We start from the raw sequence: 20791 nt of genomic DNA, 5'->3' as shown, positions 1-20791 counted from the left end.
GGGAATTTCACAGTGGACAATGAAATTGAAAACAGCTCGTTGAATCCACATTCAATGAGCTTTTGTTGACACAACTTGGAAGTTGTGTCAACAGTAGCTGAAATTCAAAACAAAACTCAGGTGATAATAGAAGATTTTCTGATCATATTATAAATAATAGACATTTCTCTAAATGTATAACATTGAGAGATGCTATAAATATTAAGGTAATAAATGGCTTTATACTCAAGTAAAAAAATAGGAAATATTGTCTCTTTAAATGTGTATGGCAAAGAAATTAAATGTTTTTAAAACTAAAAAACAGCCTGAAAATAACATCAGCCCACAGGGCACTTCTTAGTCTACAATCTATATGACAGAATAAATTATTTATGTATATGTTTATTTAAAGAACATATCTAAGTTATTTAAAAGGATAATATATTTTTTAAGTAAATTTCTTTTTTACATAAAAAAAAATTAATTAATAATTAAAGAATAAATAAAATATCATAATTTATAAGTAATTGTTTTTTCCAACTAGTCTTCTCACAGGCCCAGGAATCTCAGAGGGTGAACTCCACATCTTTCAAAATTAATCATTCTTTTTTTGTTGATTATTAATATATAAAACTTTCCCCAAAACTATTTTATACTTAAAAAGAAAAAAAAATAGGAACAAAGATGATCTTCCATGATACAGATCGAGGAAATATTCTTATCACAAAATTATTTTCAGCAAGAAATGACAAACAGCAGTTAGTGATAGAATGGAGGCAAAATCAAGATTAATCAGAAACTATTTATTGTATATATGTGGGAAAGGCAACAAGCTTTCAAGAATAGTAGTCTGTAAACTCAAATTTCCATACATTTTTGTTACAAAAAATTTTAATCCTGCAACAAAGAACTAAAAATTTGTTACTATTTTCTTAGTAATGTTATGGTGAAAATTGGGTAGTTAGTTTCAGGGTTACTAAATATGTATAACCACCTGAAAATTATAAACATAATTTTTTTTACACATTCATTACTAATTCAATTTCAAAAATCTCATGATGCTTCTAATATATATATATATATATATATGGTAGATTTTAGAGCGAGGCTGGACTGTATGTTCATAGGTGATGAATGAAGACGCCTTGTTGCTTGTTGAATAACAGTTTAATGAATTATTTTATTACGGTTTATCTTGACAGTTAATGAAATGTATAATTGAACTTGATACATATCTTTACATATATTATTAAATTAAATAACATATAACTTATACTAATAAACTAATCGTTCATCCGAACATGTCCATCTGGACTGAAAGTGCATACAACCGCTCCGGATCGGATTCTGACGTAGAATGCTAGTACCAGCTTAACTCTCCATTGAGCGCTAGCACCCACTAGATTGCAGCACCCGACAGCTCGATGTGGAATGGAACAATATATATATACACTCAATTCAACTTGTAAAGCTTAATATAAGCAAATCAGTAAAGGATTTTGTTCACTATCACAAAACATAAAAAATATCAAAAACACACTCAGAATAATGGGAGATATAATAAAACAAGCAAGTCATGACAACAAAATAACAATTACATTCTTAAAACCAGGAATAATGTTGAAATAAAAATATAGAGGAAAATTAAAACAAAAATTGTCAACTGATTTGAAAGCATACATACCAAACACCATACATGCAAAATACTGTATAGAAAAATTTTCTGATAGATACCTCTAATTCTGATTCATGTATAACCCAACCAGCTTCCACAAACTTCTTTGTATCGATACAAAAGTCCTGTTTACCTTTCTTTGGTAAACATTTAGTTAGCTGAGTACACAGGCCGTCAGCATCTTGTTCATAATGCTGGAAAAAAATAAATTTACTCAATTTTTTTTTAGTTTTGGTACAACAAATAAATAAGGGTACACATCCTATGCAATCAGTTGTGTTTGAGCTCCTGATTAGATAGTTTACTTCGTAACATAAAGGTAATCCTCTTTCCCAGAAGTAGATAATGGTTATCCACTCACTTACTTATCTGGAAAATCAATCTTTAGTATAAGAGTCTGTGAACATTTTACCTGTCATTTTTACAAGAAAATTCTATATTCCCTTGTACTCTAAATGATGTTCATGAAATCCACTGCCCTGCAGCTATCCAATAGAACAACCTTCAATAATGCAATTACTTTTGTAAAATCAAAAATGTATTTGTATCACAGTCAAAAGGCTAATTTTTATTGAACTTTACCTAATAATATTTTATTATTAAGCACTGCCAGACATTTTGCCAGTCAAGGATGTGGTCTGATGGACTTTGAACATAGTTAAAAATTTGCATTACTTATGTCAAAACAGCAAGATTGGTTTTTCTTTTTATCTTTATATTAGAATACCTTGCGCAATAAAACTAGTTACTTGATGGAAGTACCAGTTCAGACTGCTCGGCAAATATTAAAAAGCAATGTCAGACGTCTTCGCAACCACGACAAGACTTTATTGAAAAATAAATTTCTTCTACTGAAATTGCAAAATGTAATCAGCACATTGGTTTTAAAAAAAATTCATGTAGAAAAATGTATGTAGACAGAATTTGAACCCGACTTCACTGTAAACAAATGGAGCTATTAAGCTATTTTTCAATCCCTTTATGTATTTTAACCCTCAAGAGTTGGTTTTACAGTTTTGGTCTTGACACCAATCGATTTCTTGACTGTCTAAATATACATACATGTGTTAGGATACTTGCTCTAAATTATAGTTTTTCAGATTCTAACAAATTTCAGAATTAATTGTCAATAATGTTTTAGATAGTAGAGGTCACTACAAACTTACAGATACCTGTTACCAGAAAACAACCAGATAAACACACTTTTGGAATTTATGGTTTTTACATGAAAAACCAAGTATATTTTATTTTAAACCCGTAAAGTTTCATAAAGATTTCTTTAAATTATCCATATTGATGAAAATCTATGAAATATCATGCTTTGGACAAATAATAATGGTTAATCAAATTTAATAAAACATTTATTTTTTATAATATTATAGGCTCTGTATTAAAGATTTATCTCATAAATATTTGAAAAATTTTTCTTACATTTTCAGGGATGTGCCAAAGGTGTTATACAGTGGTTTACTGGAAACCGAACATGTTTCATATTAATCAGTTAAAGTGGAAACTGATCCATTCAATAATGAGAAAAAATATTGAGAAATTTTATTATTAAGTGCATTTTCTTTAAAAGTTTATGTTCTTAAAAATACTTTTTTGCTCAATATTTTTAAGTTATTGTTAATGCTACAGACAAATCCAAACAGTTTTCATACAGATTCCCATTCAAAAATGAAATCTACTGTTTATATATGCACAGTAATTTCAATTCTTTAATAAAAATATACATATACTAAGGCATCCTGGAATAGTCGCTTTAATATTGGAAGGACAGGTACAAGGAAAAAATTGTGTAGGCAGGCCACGTTTGGAATATGTAAAACAAATTGTTAGGGATGTAGGATGTAGAGGGTATACTGAAATGAAACGACTAGCACTAGATAGGGAATCTTGGAGAGCTGCATCAAACCAGTCAAATGACTGAAGACAAAAAAAAAAAATAAAAATCAATTTTAGTGTTAAGTTTGAGGAATTTTTTTGCAATTACATTTGTGTCAAAAATATTAAATAATATAATTAAAAGATTTTGTACAACAGGAGTCTAGATTAGAATAGCCGCATTTTTAATGACATAAATAAAATTTATGGCATTTATGGTTCCCTATCACGATCCAAACTGAAAAATATCTGGTAACACTTACTAATGAAACACTATTAGAAAATTTTAATAAAAGAATCTTCCTTATGGCTAAGATATAATTGCACTATTAATTTTAATTGTAAAGCATCAGCAAAGTATGTTATAACAGATAATTATCAGACAGTGCATTTCATTACTGTCATTTAATGTACAGTGAAACTATTTCTTGTTGAATGTTTACCTTCAGTTCATCGCAGTGTGGAGGGATTTGATTTATAGACTCTATCCTCACATATACTAGGAGGAAAAAATTACAACTAGAAAAATCAGAGGAATGCAGATGCCACCACCCTCTGCTGACATTTTATTCTTTGGTAATAGTTGCATTAACGCATGCTAGTGCATTGTTTAATATGTGACACTTTGGTCCATCTTGTTGTAAGAAGCCATACTCTTTTTTCATAATCTGTTAACTGAGCAAAGAATTCTAAAAAAAAATGTCTGGTTGACATCTGTATTGACAGTCTGGTCAAAAATTACTTTGGTAATTGTCACTAAACAATTACCAAAAACAGCACATCATACAGTAATTTTCTCATCATCAAATGGACACTCAAAACATTCAGTGATGATTTTCAGTAATTTAATATCTGGTACGGTGCAAATTAACATACACAGATAAATTAAAACATATCTCATCTGACATGAAATACAGCATTGCGTCAATCTGTCTGTCGACAATATTTTTGAGAAGCCAGTTGCAACAATTAAGACATTTCAATTTGGTTTTCTAAAGTTGTTGTAAAATTATCAAACTAAATGTTTTCATAATTTAATCATGAAAATCTTATGGCTTGTTGTGATAACTTGCATACAGATTTTTTTGGATGGACAGAAATTCTTACTTGAATATTAGTTACGGCCTCTGAGTCCTAACATAAATTGATCTCTACTGCTCTACTGTATAAAGTATTACCAGTTGTTAATATTTAATATATATTAATAAGTAATTAATTCATATATAATAATATCCAGTCTATTTAATATTTCCATGTGACTTTCAATTTTTTTTTTTTTTTTTAGGAAAAATTACATTAAAAATTTTATAAACTATAATTACAGAAAAAAACATTATACATGATTCATGCTTAAATCATAAACTAATATGGTCTGTATCACATCAGCCTTGAAATCATCTCACTAATTTATGAATAAGCACCAGTTACTATTTTTTTTTATAGAACCATTTCATTATTAACAAATTATTGTTATTATTAAATAAATGATGATGCCAACAGGACACACTAAATAGACTTCAAGCAATTCTATAGAGACAGTGTCTCAGGGATCCCATTTCTACAGATATGGTTAAAAAAGTTAAAAGTGATAAACATTTCTAATCACTTTAATGAGATTGAAGGCGATTCCTATGTTATCTCATAACCAAGAAAATATAATGTCAGTGAATTTGAATAAACAAAAGTCACCTAATAATAGAACAAGTAAAGCTCAATGACAAGCCTATAAATTCTCAGTGTCAACTATACACACGAAATAAAAATGTTGTTTGTATAAAATATTTTGTATTTTAGAAGTCTCATCCCATCATTTTTATTTACATAAGGATCAATACAATCAGAAATAACGAAAATATGCTAGCAACTTACCTTCCTGCATTTTGTTCTATTTACTTTTTGATTTTCATTTCTTAAAATTTCAATAAAAGAAATTTAAAAATTTCAAGTAATAAGAATGATGTATATATGAGATATACACCTTAAAAAAATCATGGGTGATCAGCATTAATTGGAACTCTAACCTACTCTTATCTTTTACTCTAGTTGCATGAAAATTTCTTGAATAGTTTTTAAAATAAAAATTTTTCAGGTAACAGTTTATTTTTTTGGTAACAATCTTAAAACACAATTTTACAAAATAGATAATAAAAACTGAAAAGAATTGATAAAATTCATTAAATATATGGATGCAGAAGATGCCCTTGGAATATAATCAAATCTGGAAAAAAATGTTATCCGAAAACATAAATTTAATTTATCATTAAAATATATCCTTGCTTATCTTAACGCTTACTGATTAAGAAATAAAATTAAAGAATATTAATTAATGAGTGACTTCATCAACTTTTGATTAACCAAAGTATATTTAGTTAATCATTTACATCGCTACTATTTTGATTTGATAATTACCTCAACAAGTTGTGCAAGATTATCAAAAAACTCCTCATCATCGATAGTCAGCTTATTATCTTTATATTTAACTCTATAATGTTCAACTTTGTTCTGAAAGCAAACACAAAGTGTATAATCTCCGGGGAAGTTTGTTGACTCCCGGACTAGAAATAACCCATCTCGCTTAGGGCTTAACAGCTGTTCTGCACATTCTCTTGAGATCTTGCCGTGAAACCATCTGGAAAAAAATTATTAAATTAAAAAACCTAATAATTAAATTACACAATACAGATACATAAATTTTACAGAAAATAGTATTAGCAGATTAATAAACAAGATTGATTTTTAATAGTGTTACACAGATAAACCAAAATGCTGTACTGTAGAGGGAAGTTTCAGTTGAGATGGTCACACTGTTCTATCCAAAGCCATCTTCATTCATTATTTTGTAAATAACTGAGTCTGTAGTTATCAGTTATCATTTAATGTGATGCAATGTTTTTTAAAGGTTTGTAAACTTTTATAGTCAGTGGTTTAGTTTTTTACATATTTCGTAATTTTTTAATTTTATCATTTGATTTAACTTGTTAGACAGGTTTTGCATATCTATAGACATAATTAAACTCAGAACTATCCACAAATATTCTTCAATTTCTCAACGTCTAATTGCACGTAGAAAAAGGGGTGAATTTAAAAACTATCGATTCTATTATCTGCCTAAATTAGAATGGTTTTGACAAGTCACAAAGAAAGGGAAACTGGAAAAGAAACATTATTAAAAGAGATGACACCTTAGCAGCTAAGTTATCTAAAGTTGCTCCTTTAAAATTAAGTTATGACCTTCAAAGGGAAATGGCTGGCTTTGGTGTTCAAACAATTCAACTGTGAAACAAAAGTTGTCGGACGTCTGTTGAAAAAGAGAAAATATGAAGATGCTATAATGGATTAAGAAATAAATAAATTGAACTTTTGAAGATCAGCAAAAAGTGTTTTTCTCTGATGAAATGCATTTCAGAAAGGAAAAGTCTACAGTTTGTTCAAAAGTTTGATGGAGAATCTGTTTCTTCCAAATAAATAATTCAAACGAGGAAACATCATGTAAAAAATGTTTTGCTGTTGAAGGATCTCGTAGTCTTGTCCCTATTAAAAGAATGATGAATACAAAAGTACAGAGACTTTGAAAAATAGGTCTGCCTTTTGTGGAAATCAAAAATTGAGTATTCAAGACCTCACTCTGAAATTCTTCAAAAGCAAAAAAAAAAGAGATCTGTTTAATAGATTGTTCAGGAAACTCAAGCAATCTCAACTCTAAATTAATCAGCCATATAAAAGAGAGAAATGAGGAAGCTCTGAAAAACACAAAGGGCTGCAAGACATAAAGGAAAAAATTATCTACAGCACAATCTAGAGATTGGACAATTCAATCTATGATAAATAATGAAAGAGATGATAAAATACAAAGATAGGCGTATTTAATACTATCAAAATTTTACAGCATAAAAAATCATGTAAGTAAAATATAAAAAATTGTGGATACTGAATTTAATCTACAAATTAATAATAAAAATGTTATGAAATGATGCAATCCTTTGCTAATTTAGATAACAGATTGTTAAGTTTATAATAAAAATGAATTTGTTTAGACTTTATTTACATAAAAAAAGATAAATTTTCTACGAATCTTAAGTTTTTTTTTACAATTTTAATATGTAAAATCACAAATTTTGGCAAATTATTTCATCTGAATAAATGAACAGCTCTCTTCATTTTATTTAGTCTTATTACCTTTTTACTTCTAACCTTTTTCCTTATTTTATCATTATCTCAAACAATAAATATTTTTATGGTATTTAAATGTTTAAAAAAAAAAAACTTTTAACAGTCACAAAACTAAAACAAAGCATTTTTGGATCTATGCTCATATAAACTTTTCCTTAATCGTAAATTTACTTTTCAATATATAAATTTTTAGAACAATTTCTTAACACAATAAAATAAACATGGCAATGAATATTTGTTAAGTCTGTGAAAAGCAAGGGAGGGGTTATTTTTCTGGGGAAAATCTTTTTATTTCTCAACATAATCTCCTTCCAAGTACATATAATTAAGCCAAATTATGCTAAAGTCTTTTCATCCCATATGGTATGATTTATCCAAATTTTCAAAATAAATAGATGTCTCAGTAATAATACCTTCATTTTGCATAAACCTCTTTCCAGCAAGTCAATGATATAGTTAATATTTGCAAACCGGTAGTCATCAAAAGGTGCTAAGTGTGACAAGTAGAGGGTATGCTGAAGAGGTTTCTTGAGTAATTTAACAATTTTACTGTCTCAATCACACAAGACTTAAGAGCTAATGTATTGTCCTGGTGATAAAGAACTTTCTTTTTCATTAAATGCGGTCATCCTTTTTTTTTATTTTGTCATTTAGAGACGTTAATATTGCCGTTACCAGTTTTTCCTTCTACAAAAAGACAAAGGTTATGCTATAAGCAGCCCAAATGACAGTGGCAATCACTTTTCCTGCTGAAGGAATGAGTTTCACCTTCTTTCAAGTACATTCCTCAACTGTACCATTGTTTTGACCGTTCCTCAGTTTCACTTCAATAGTAATATATTAATGTTTGATCAACTGTTCTGAAGCGGTATAAAAATCCCTTTCCTTTGCTATTTAAATAGCTCCAAACTGACCTTAAAAATGTTTCCTTCATTCACACTAATGATATATTGCGAGAAACGTGGCACCTATCTTGTGACGTTTTCACATATGTAAATATTCATATAAAATACATGTATCCTAACTTGATATTAATTTAATGTTTGTACCTTTTTCTTAGGAACCGTTAGTAACAGACTTACTTTTCTTTAAAGATCTGTTTGACAGAAGTTTCAGAAAAAATACCATTTGATTGATTTTTGTTTTAATATGAGAATATGAGAGTCCTAAAATTATGCAAAACAATCTTTTTTTCTATAACTATTATATATTTTTTTTAAAGCCAAACAATCAATTGCTACAATTACGTAGATGGAGTATAAAAAAATATATATATATATAACTAGCTTCAAAGGAGAAAATTACATGAATATGGAAAACCAAATGTATGAGCAAATGTAGGTACCTAATTTTAATAATGGCCAGCACTGTATGAGAAATTTTGGGTCTTCTTCTTCTTCACAGCAATCAAATTTTTTTTTGCAAGTCCATATAGTTTCCTCGCTTTTTGTTACTCATTCTTCATCTATTTTTTTTCAATACTGCTATTATATATTAGCCAGGATTTAAGCTCATTTCAATTCCCTGGGTTAAATTTACAAATCATTTCATAAACACACCATAATGCAGGTTACTGATTCCAACCAAAGTTTTTTTTTCTACAGAATTAGCTGAATCTCATCATTCAAATTTTTGTTGGGAGGCTTTGATATCAACCGGTCAAGTATTTTCCCAAGAAATTATGGGTCTGATAAATCTTTAAAAATATATTTTTTTCTTTTGTAACAATATCAGGCAAGTAAAATACTCATCACATCACAATTATAACTCCTTAAGAGTAATAAGGCTCGATTGAACTGGAACTAAAATCTGGATAGAGTTGCATGCAGTGATTATGTACTTCACAAAAAAAAAAATAGTGGCTACAAGGATGTATTTTAGGAATCACTTTAAAGCAGAAATTTCAAACCATATTTTACATATTAAAAAAAAACCTAAATAATTGATTTATTTTATTTTGTCATTTAGAGACGTTAATATTGTCGTTACCAGTTTTCCCTTCTTCAAAAAGACAAAGATTATTCTACAATATTGCTACCATAATTAAGAAAAGTGAGTTGGTGCATCAGTCCTTTTCCAGAAAGTCAATGAAGATTATGCTACAAGCAGTCTAAATGATAGTGGCAGTCACTTTTCCTGCTGATGGTATGATTTTCACCTTCTTTCAAGTACATTCCTCAACTGTAACTCATTGTTTTGACCGTCCCTCAGTTTCACTTCAATAGTAATATATTAATGTTTGTTTTATTTACGCTGAATTACTGTAATATTTGTTAGGTATTATTTTCTATTTCATATCATAAACAATACATTAGTGTCCCACATATAAAAGTGTCTTTATGTTATAATATGTGCACATCTAGCAAGTCTGTAAATAAATTATAATACGCTATATACGAATTTATTATAATTATAATACGACTTTATGGAATAAGTCGCACATCAACATCATTTTTTCTTGCAAACTAGTAGTTCCAATAAAACTACAGTTTTTTTCATAAATGAATGCTTTGTATTCCAAATGCTGTAGGAATTTGATAAGCAAGATAAAGGCAAAAGAAATACTGCTGTACAAGTTTTCTTTAAAATGTCACACTATTTTCAGAAAAGCAGTCTTTTATAATATTATTTTATTTATTTGTTTGTTTAACTTCTTTACAATTATGCAAGTCCTTGTTACTATTAGTACACTTTCCTTAATTACCAATGCTTATTGCAAGTTTTAGATTACATATTTATTGTTATTCAATAGAGAAGATTTAAGAAAAGCATTATAATCAGATTTATGCTGTTATAAAAGAGATAAAATTTCTTTCAAATAATTTAATGACTTTGTAGAAAAAAATTTATACATTTGTTGACTCACCATAACTGTTTATGGTCAACTAATTGACTTATAACACAATACATCTGCAATAAAATAGTATGAATAAATGTGTTAAAAATAAATCTTGTGGTTTAAATTAAACTTATTTCGTATACACCATAAATCTCTCTAGTTATAAAGGAGTCAAAATAAAGAGCACTAAAAATAATTTATTTTTCAGAGTCAATACAGTTTTGATTGTCCGGTGTCTTTTAAGATTTTTTTTTATTTATGTTGAATTACTGTAATATTAATTAGATAATATTATCTATTTCATATCATGAACAATGCATTAGTGTCCCGCACATAAAAGAGCCTTTATGTTATAATAATATGTGCACATCTAGCAAGTCTGTAAATAAAAAATTAAATAAGTTATAACTAATATGCTTGAATTTATGGAATAAGTTGCAGATCAACATTTAGATTTACTGATAAGGACGTTTTGATTCTAATTCCAAAAAATCAGCTTTGTTTCACAGAAGCATGTGTTTGTATTTACAGTGGGGAAAAAAATCAGTCTGATTTACCTGGTTCATTGCATTTTTAATACTCCAGTAGAGATAAAACTGGAAAAAAATACACAGTAAAAAATGACTTGAAGGGGGAAAATTAAATGTAAGAATAAATGATTATGACAGGATTTGTGTGGATGACAACACAAAATAAAAGAAAATTATTAATTTGAAAAATTAAGTACCTAAAAACTTTATATTATTTTTACCTTACCCTACTAAACATATTATTATGTGTGTCTGTGTGTGCGTCCCCCTTAGCTTAGCACCAGAATGTATCAATCATTAACAGAAAACCCCAATTCATTAGTACATGTCTCGTGGTGGTCAGGTATATACTTGTTATATTATTATAAATCGATATATACTGTATATGTATATCGATAAGTTTTGGGAAAATTTAGTACTTTTTAACCGAATTTGAATTTTTTATCTAAAATTTGGACGAAAACCGCAAATATCTTGACAACGGTTGGTCCTAGCGCTATGCAAAATTTGTTCAACCCCTATACGACAGCCCATCCCCTCTCATTGGTACCCGTCGGATGATAATATTTTCAGGTGCCCCGGGGCGCCGTTCAGAAATTGAGGAGGGGGTGCGCTCGGATGCCACCATAATATCTCGGCAACTGCTCATCCAATTTTCACAATTCAAACAGTGTACATATCAGCAGGTCAAGCGCTAACTGTTAACGCATCGGATACACTCTTGATCTTGGTTATCTGGAAACTAAATCGTTTAGCCCTATATTTTGATTGCACTCATCACCGTAAAACGTACCAATCTGATCTTTTGCTAAATATGCTCAAACCTGTGTGCTAGTGCAGCTGTTAAGTATAAACTTATGAAGACTAAAAGTAGATATTAAAAAATATAAATAAAAACTTTTTAAAAACCACTCATGTTAAATGCACTAAAAATAGAAAGTAAAAAATATGTAAAAAAAGTTTTTAAATTGCCACTCAAACACAATAAAATGTAAAAAATAATTTTAGGATGGTATCTCAGAATGGATTTGACAAGAAGCTTTGTTGATGGTGATATATAAGATTATGTGAAAGTCATAGCTTCAAATTAAAAATTTCATGTTTTTGCCAATATTTTCTTATGCGTGATGAATGACCTAGAGTGGAGTGCAAACACCCATAAAAAAAATTGGCAAAAACGACAAATTTTTAATTTGAAACTATGCTTTCACATAATCTTACATATCATCAAAGCTTGTCAAATCTATTCTGCGATACCATCCTAAAATTATTTTTTTATTTTTTAGTGCATTAATTTAAGAGCAGTATTTAAAAATTTTTTTCACATATTTTTGATTTATTTATGTGATTGTTTCTCTTCATAAAATAATGACCTATAACCAGAAAGTAAGCACCGGAATGTACTGATCACTGGCAGAAAATGATATTTGTTAATATCACAAGTTCTAGAGTTAAATTTCTAATTTAATTTTCGTTATATCAGTTTTCATCATTAAAAAAAAAAATATTTTTATACAAGAGGTAATAAATTCTGGCGACCTAATAATCCCATTCCAAGACACGGCCAGGGCAATCCGCCTAGAGGGCCTAGCTGCGGAGGCTTGCCATAGGCACTCCCAGCTAGTACATATTAAAATTCGCAAGGAAAGATAACTGAAAGTGAAGATGCTATTTCATGCTTTGAAGAAATGGGTTTAAGTACAAAATCAAAATAAAAATAAAAATAAAAATAAAAACAAAAATAATAAAACTGTTTCAGTTTTGGATATTAAACACAATAATTAAAAAATAAAATTTCTATGTTTCAATACAAATAAAGTTATTTTCTTAATTGAAGAATCTCAGATACAAAAGATCAAATGCAATTTATTTAGGGCAGAGAGTATAACAAACAGCCTCACAATCTGTTTTAAAACTGACTCAAGACACAAGTTACTCCCAAAAATGGTGTAACCATTTCAGTAAACAACCACACCAGGAACCCTAACCACGGAAAAATGAGAGAAGTAGTCTCCCATTTACTCGCAAATATAATGTAGGATATCAGCAAGTGAAAATGCACCTACACACTGGGATCGACAATAAAATGAATTTCATTACTACACATATAAAAGAAATTTTTTCAGAAAATGCTACTTTTAAGATGTTTATATTGTAGCCATAGGAAAAACTACACCACACAATGTAAAACATAACAAATTAACCTACCTTTCTGAAGAAAAAAAATGAATACATACTTTAACCAAGTCATTATAAAAAGAATGTCACATAATTTTATCAAACAACTCACAATTTACAATAAACATGAATTAAAGAGCAAAAAACTTGACAAATGACAATATTCTTTTATGTATATCATTAAATAAAATAACCAAAAAACAAAGAAAATTTTTATATAAACAAAAATTTATGTTGTTTTTATGTAGAATGTAATATTCAAAGTGGAATAAGTAAAAAAGAAAAGAAAAAATGAATGAGTTAAGCTCTTTTTAACAGAGATTGTTGTTTTGGGATCTAATAACAAAGATATGTTTGGGCTTTGAATGAGATTACAACAGTTTAATGCAATAAAAATTTCTGATAAGGTTTAAAATTAAGAGATTTTTAACACAAATAGAAAACACGAGAAATTAGCAACATAATTTAATAAACAAATGAGAATTTAGTTATCTATGAACATAAAAATGTGTACAAAGCCTGTTCATAAAGAAGCCGATGAGAGAGAAATTAAAAAAATAAATTTTTTGAAAACTAACTTTAAAAATCATTCAAATCAGAAAAATCAATCAAATGAAAGGTCTAAGTTAACTGACAGCAATAACATTGAGAAATTCAGGTCAAATCAAGAAAATTATCAGCCAAGTGTCTACAAAGTACCAAAGGCAATGGAAATTTGATAATTCATATCCTTTGAGCTAGGCTGATAAAACTTTCAATGTCTGCTTGCTGACCAAGAAACAGCAACTAAGACGCATTGCTGCCTGTCGGGCAGGAGCTGTGGGATTGGTCCAACAGCACTTTTTAAAAAACTAAAAATATTATTAGTGACGAGACAGACATGAGTACTCGGCACAATACTGAAACTGAAACAAGATTAAAACAAAATTTTAACTAAATAATAATGTCACTACAAAATGTTATCTGAAGAGATATCTCAAATACTAACTTACTCGACATAATAATAAATAGTTGGATGAACCTCATGATTAATATCTACCTTTTATCACTTTTGCCAATTTTTTATAGCTGTCTAAATTTTGCTTTCCTAAAAAAGTGTTTTCATAACAATAGAATGAAAACTGAAAGTAATGCACAATTGTTATTTTATATACTTTACACTGAAAAAATGTACGATTCTAATTATATAATTAACTAATTTTCTACAATTTTTTTTCATCACAATAACACAGCAGAGTCACCCGCCAAGCTGTATGGAGCTTGTAGGTACTTTAATCTACTCTCATAAAGATTTGAGTAAACTCCACCGTGCTTATAAGAATCAACTTATTTTTCCTGATGGCTTTGTCCATCTGTTGCAACACTGCTACCCTATAATATCATTATCATACACACAGAAATTGTTTGTTGGTTTTGTTCCTACTTTATAATTTTTAAATTATATTTTTTTACTCTTAATTAAAATATTAAAAACAAGAATTTGTTTTTTAGTACAGTTATAAAATTTTTTTTTTCCTAAAACTGACTACCACTTCCAGTATACATAATTAACAGACCACTTTGTTTTTCCTATAAATTAACAATTAAAATGTATGAAGAATAATAATAATTACTCTAAACATATCAATTGACATTTAGTAATCAATATAAAGCAATCTTGTCTTACAACTAAAACATTTTAAGTAACAAAATAACCTGAACCAGACAAAAAAACTTGAAATTAATATTTTGTAAAAAGACCTGCATGTTAATTAGGTTTGACAAGTGTAACATTATTCCTAAAACATGTACAGTAGTGTGCAAATTAATCCAAACACACAGAAGTTTTTGTTTATTTCTATGTTGTGGCTACACTGTTTGACCACACCTATTCTTTAAGTTGTCTATATAATGTGAAGTTATTGTTCTTTGGTTATTTAGAAATTTTCATGCTAAATATAGTGTTTTTTTAAAGTTTACTTCATTTATTACAAAACCATAATTTAAAATTTTTCTGTCTTTTATGTCTTGAAAATTGAATAATGGACAAAACTCGAAGAAAACATTTGAAAATGTTTCTCTTTCTGGGCACACCAGATAATATGACAAATAGCTTCCAAGTGTGGTGTTGGACTAGAGACAGTAAATGCTATTTTAAAACAATTTAAAGAAACTGGTTCCTTTTCACCTCAATCAGGAGCAAAGGTTGAATATGTTAGAAAGCATCAGATTAAGACACATCACTGGCCCATATCCAACAATCAGTTAACATCCCTAACAAAAATGTTTGGGAGTTGTTTCACATTTGAAGGTCATTGTTCATTACTTCCAGTAAATGGTACATAGAAAAGTGATGGATATAACAAAAATTCTGAAGGAAAGGGTAGTGAAACAACTTCAAAACATTCTCCCACAGGCAAAGGAACTTTCCAACAAGATTTAATGTCATCCCATACCACCAAAAAAGTGGAAAACGTTTTTGAAGACTGAAACATTAAGAAGCTTCTGTGGCCAAGCAACTCCCTAAATTTAAATCCAATTGAAAATCTTTAAACAATAGTAAACAAACGACTCTCAAAAATGAATTATACCACAAAAATTGACCTCATTAAAGCAATGATAACGGTATGGTCTCATGAAGAAGAAATCAAAAAAGTAGTACTCATTGTAAATCGTGTCAAATGGAGTGATTACAAATAAAGGAGGATATACTCACATATTTGTGAATATGAATATCTAAAATACTAGATATTCACAAATTGTACAGGTATGATTTTTTCCTAAATGATAGTTATTTTAGGTACATTTCATAAGAAAGCTACTTATTGTAATGGGGTACCAACCATGGTACCCCACTACAAGTTGAATCATGATTCAACTTACAGAAAATTTTGACATTTCTTCACGTTTGACATCTCCCAAATCCCAAAACCAACATCAGTTCAAAAGTTTATACATACAATTATATATATATATATATATATATATATATATATATATATATATATAATATGTATTTAACATTCTTGTGGACATAACTGTTGTAATTTTGCACCAATCACTTTCAAATTGATACATAAAATACAACGACCCAATATCTCAGTTGAGTTTGTTAATGGGAAAAATCGGACCATGGAGGTCGAAATGGGGGGGGGCTTTTTTGAAAAAAACAAAATATTGCTATAACTTTCTTATTAAGTAAAATATCGAATTCGTTTAAAGTTCTTACTGTTCTTTGGATAAGGATCTAAAACTTATCTAAGTAAAGTTTTTTGATATCACCAACCAGCGGCCCAGGGAGTGGAAAAAATGGGGTTTCAAAGAAAAAAAATTCATACCTACCCCCCTTAATAGACACAGTATTGAAATGGTTTAAAGTGGTCGTAAGTCCTCTAAATATTACCTAAAACTATTGATATGACCAACCCTTACGGCAAAGAATGACTAAAATCTTGCTGGAATTGTAAGAAGATTGGGCTTGTCGTACGGTACACATGTGTAACATTTTTTCATATGCAACCATTGTCATATTGAGTAAATTTGAAGTTTTTCTTAACTTTAAGGTGGAAATCGTTTTTATCCCCTACTTAGCACCGGTGAAATCTACCTCTGCCTTCCAGCATGCCAAAAGAGATTTTTTTATTAAATAACATCTGTGTTCGGATTAATTTGCATGCTACTGTAATTAAAGTAATCTAACTACACATAAAAATACGATTTGCTAACAAGTTTAAATAAACAAATAGTACAAAATTAATAATTAAAAATCAGCCTTTTTAACTTAGTTTAACAACAAATTTAAAATTGAATAAACTAATGTTAAACCATTATAAGTTAAGTATTTAACATATAAATAAAAGCTATGTTAACATAAAAAAAAATGTGCAAAATACTCACGGCATAGCAGACAGCTTCACTTCAAGTTTTTTATTATCTGTTAAGGAGGGTGTAGGGGAAAGTTTATCCTTCTCCATGACATGTGGAGTTTGCTGGAGCCAATCTGGCCCCAAGCCTACAATCGTCATAGGCTGAAACCTCTGAAAACATATTTTTATAATTAGAATAACAGTAAAAAACTGATTAATTAATACAACCAATTAAGCGTGACCTAAAGCAATGTAACTTAAAACATTCACAATACAAAAAACTCTCACAATGTTGGTTTTCTAAAAAAAATTTTCCCACTGAAAATTAACACCTCATACCATATTTTGAAGGTGTTTGTAATTCTTTTTTACCTTTATATATCTTTTTTATGCTTAAAAAGGCAGACAGTCCAAAATCCATTCAAAGGTGCACTCCGAGAAAATGAAGGAAATATGGAAAAGAATTAAAAAGCATAAAAGAAATGATATTGGCATGGCACCCAGTAGGCTGCTTCAAAATTTTCTTTTCTTTTCAAAAAGATTTTTGAAAATTTTCTTTTCTTATTTTAACCTTTATTAAGGGAGGTGTTAATCTAAAGAAAACATTACTGAAGCAAATTTGTTAACCTTATTAACCTATTTGTTTATTAATCTGTTAAGCTTGTTAACCTATTTGTTAAACTTATTAGCAAATTTGTTAACATATATGAATATTTTTAGAAAAGCTTTTCTTGAAATTTTAATGCCCATCTCATAAAATATAAGGGTCTTTCAAATTGAGCGCAAAAAATTGACAGATTGTTGTGGCATAAATGATTTTTTTTCTAAATTTTCAACTGCCATTTGTTTTCATTAGTTTATGACAAATCTTCATTAAACACTACATACCTCAACGTTTCCAAATCATGAAAATTTATTATCAAAATATGGAATTGGTTACAGTTAAGTATCGCGCATTTCGTGATATTTATGGTGTGCATAATCAGCAACAAAACCACAATTCATTGTCAGGTTAAAAAATTCAAAAAAAATTTTTCACTGCATGAGGAAACACCAATCCACAGAAGAAATGCAAGGAGTCAAAAGATACTGCTTCTGAAAGTGTGCTTGTTTGTAAAAATCGAAATTTATCAGTTTCACATTGTTCACAAGAATTGGACCTTTATTCAACAATAAGCCGAATTTTGCGTCAAGATATTGGTCTGTAACCATATAAGATTCAACAAACTCAAGAATTAAAGCCACGGGACCATTCTTTGCCTTATCAATTTTTGATAAGGCTCATCTTTGATTTAATCGCTTTGTAAGTATGCAAAGTTGAGGTGTTTGGGATGATTCCAATGCATAAATTATTCAACAGTGACCATTAAGCCAAAAAACACGCGTTGTTTGTTGTGGATTATGAGCTGGTGGCATCAATGGGACATTTTTTTATCAAAAATTAGCAAGGGGATGATGTTACAGTAAATGGTGAATGCTATCGAGATATGATTCAAGATATTTTATTAGAAAATTTGGAAAATTTTGATTTGAATGAAGTGTGATTTCAACAGGATAGTACCACATGCTAACCCACCGGGTTGGTCTAGTGGTGAACGCGTCTTCCCAAATCAGCTGATTTGGAAGTCGAGAGTTCCAACGTTCAAGCCCTAGTAAAGCCAGCTAATTTTTACACGGACTTGAATACTAGATCGTGGATAACGGTGTTCTTTGGTGGTTGGGTTTCAATTAACCACACATCTCAGGTATGGTCGAACTGAGAATGTACAAGACTACACTTCATTCACACTCATACATATCATCCTCATTCATCCTCTGAAGTATTATCTAAACGGTAGTTACCGGAGGCTAAACAGGGAAAAAAAAAAAAAGTACCACATGCTACATAGCCGTTGAAACAATTCAGTTATTACATCAAAGGTTAGGTGATTCGATAATTTCACGAAATAGTAATATCAATTGGCCACCGAGATTGTGAGATTTGATTCCCTTAAAGATTTTTTTTCTCTGGGTTATGTTAATTCACAAGTCTATAGTAACAAACTATTAACCATTAATGATTATTGAATTGAAAGTAAATATTCAACACTTTATTAGTGGAATTCAAATGATTTGTGTGTCGCGCAAAATTTTATTGACAGACTTGGTTACCCGTGTATATCAAGTAAAGCCGTGGAGGCCATATGAATGATGTTTTTCAAACATATTGTAATGTTATAAGCATGAAAATAAAATAAAAAAAACTAGTTGATATTACACATACTTTTTGTTTTATTGCAATTTTACTTTTAGCGCTGAAACTGAATGACTCTGTATATTCTGTTTTTTTTTAGCTCTAACTCTTTCATTTTTATTATTAAATTTGTTTTTAAATATTTTTCTTCATCAATTAAAGGGCTATTAAAATAAAAGTAGCTTTGGCATCTATATATTTTATTCCAGACCCAAAATTAAAAGAAAATTTTTTCATTGCTCTCAAAAAAATTATACCTTATTTTTTTCAATATATTTCAACAATACTTTTTTAAATCAATTTTTACTTCCTTGTATGAAGTGGAGGAAGTACTGTCATCGTGAAAAATTTCGGTTTTCAGATTTCAACAGACATATCCACTTTGACTATACTGAATCCATTTTGTCTAGTTTCAGAGTGACGTCTGTATGTACAGAGTACATATGTACCTCACATAACTCAAAAACAATTAGTCGTAGGATGTTGAAATTTTGTATTTGGGACTGTTGTAACATCTAGTTGGGCACCTCCCCTTTTTGATTGCAATTGACTGGACCAGAAGTGTCCAAACAGCCCAAAATCAAAAACATATTGATTTTGGACTTTTTCGTAACTGCAATAATAAGGCCTCATTGACAGCTTTTCAATGATATATCATAAGTGGTACTTATTTTCATTGGTTCCAGAGTTATAGCCGAATAAAATTTTAATTAATGAAATATTTAGATCAAGGAGAAGCAATATTGGGTCGAATCCAACTTCACCTCCTTTTTTTTAATTTAAATATATTGATTTATTAATAATTATTAAGCTCCGATTGTAAAAAAAAAATTACTATAAATAATAATAATTCAATAATAACAAAAAAAAATAAAGTGAAAAAATATCAGAAGTTATTAATGAAATAAAATTTTATGTACTTTTCATTTTTAAAATATGTGTATATGTAATTTAATAGGTGTACAAGGAAGTCATGTGGTATTCACATCAGATTTTTTTGTATAAAAACCCAAGAAGATTACAGCAGTCACTATGTCATTTTCTCTGTTTTCATTTTCTGTTTTTATCAAAGGACACATCTTGGGTAGCAGATTTTTTTGTACGCCTATTCATATCAAATAAAAATAAAACTAAAAAAATATTAAGATAAACTTAAAACATAAAGCCAGTTTCAAAAACACAATAAAAAATGAAGAAAGATTTTAAAAAGCCAACAAAAAGTTGCATAACTTGCTAGACTAAGCCAAGAAAATGTATGCAATTCTGGCTAATAAGGACTTCACTTTCAGCAAGCTACTATTTAAAAGGAAAGTTATTAATAAATTAACATTTAATATCTTTGTAGTTTTCCTTCAGCATCCTTTCAACTAATTTTATTACACATTCTTGCTTATGTAATCTATTTTCTTGCAGATTTGTTTACAAATAATGTCAATTGGCTCCACATAAGCAGTATCA

The 20791-nt window shown here is 29.0% G+C and overlaps 1 protein-coding gene across 4 annotated transcripts in view; it reads right to left on the bottom strand.

Annotated features, from left to right (window-relative positions):
- Positions 1–20791, bottom strand: part of Csk (C-terminal Src kinase) — a 163881-nt gene that overhangs the window by 29673 nt on the left and 113417 nt on the right. For all 4 annotated transcript variants that reach the window (XM_075382513.1, XM_075382517.1, XM_075382514.1 and 1 more), the window contains exons 3-5: positions 17132–17271; positions 5948–6167; positions 1714–1848 (exon numbers count right to left, since the gene is read on the bottom strand). In XM_075382513.1, coding sequence (XP_075238628.1) covers positions 1714–1848; positions 5948–6167; positions 17132–17271 — 495 coding nt within the window. The remainder of the gene's footprint in view (positions 1–1713; positions 1849–5947; positions 6168–17131; positions 17272–20791) is intronic.

The sequence above is a fragment of the Lycorma delicatula genome, chromosome 1 (assembly GCF_047948215.1).
Source record: "Lycorma delicatula isolate Av1 chromosome 1, ASM4794821v1, whole genome shotgun sequence".
In the NCBI taxonomy this organism is placed as follows: domain Eukaryota; kingdom Metazoa; phylum Arthropoda; class Insecta; order Hemiptera; family Fulgoridae; genus Lycorma; species Lycorma delicatula.
Note: the sequence above shows the minus strand (reverse complement) of the source record. Positions and strands in the feature narration are given on the sequence as shown.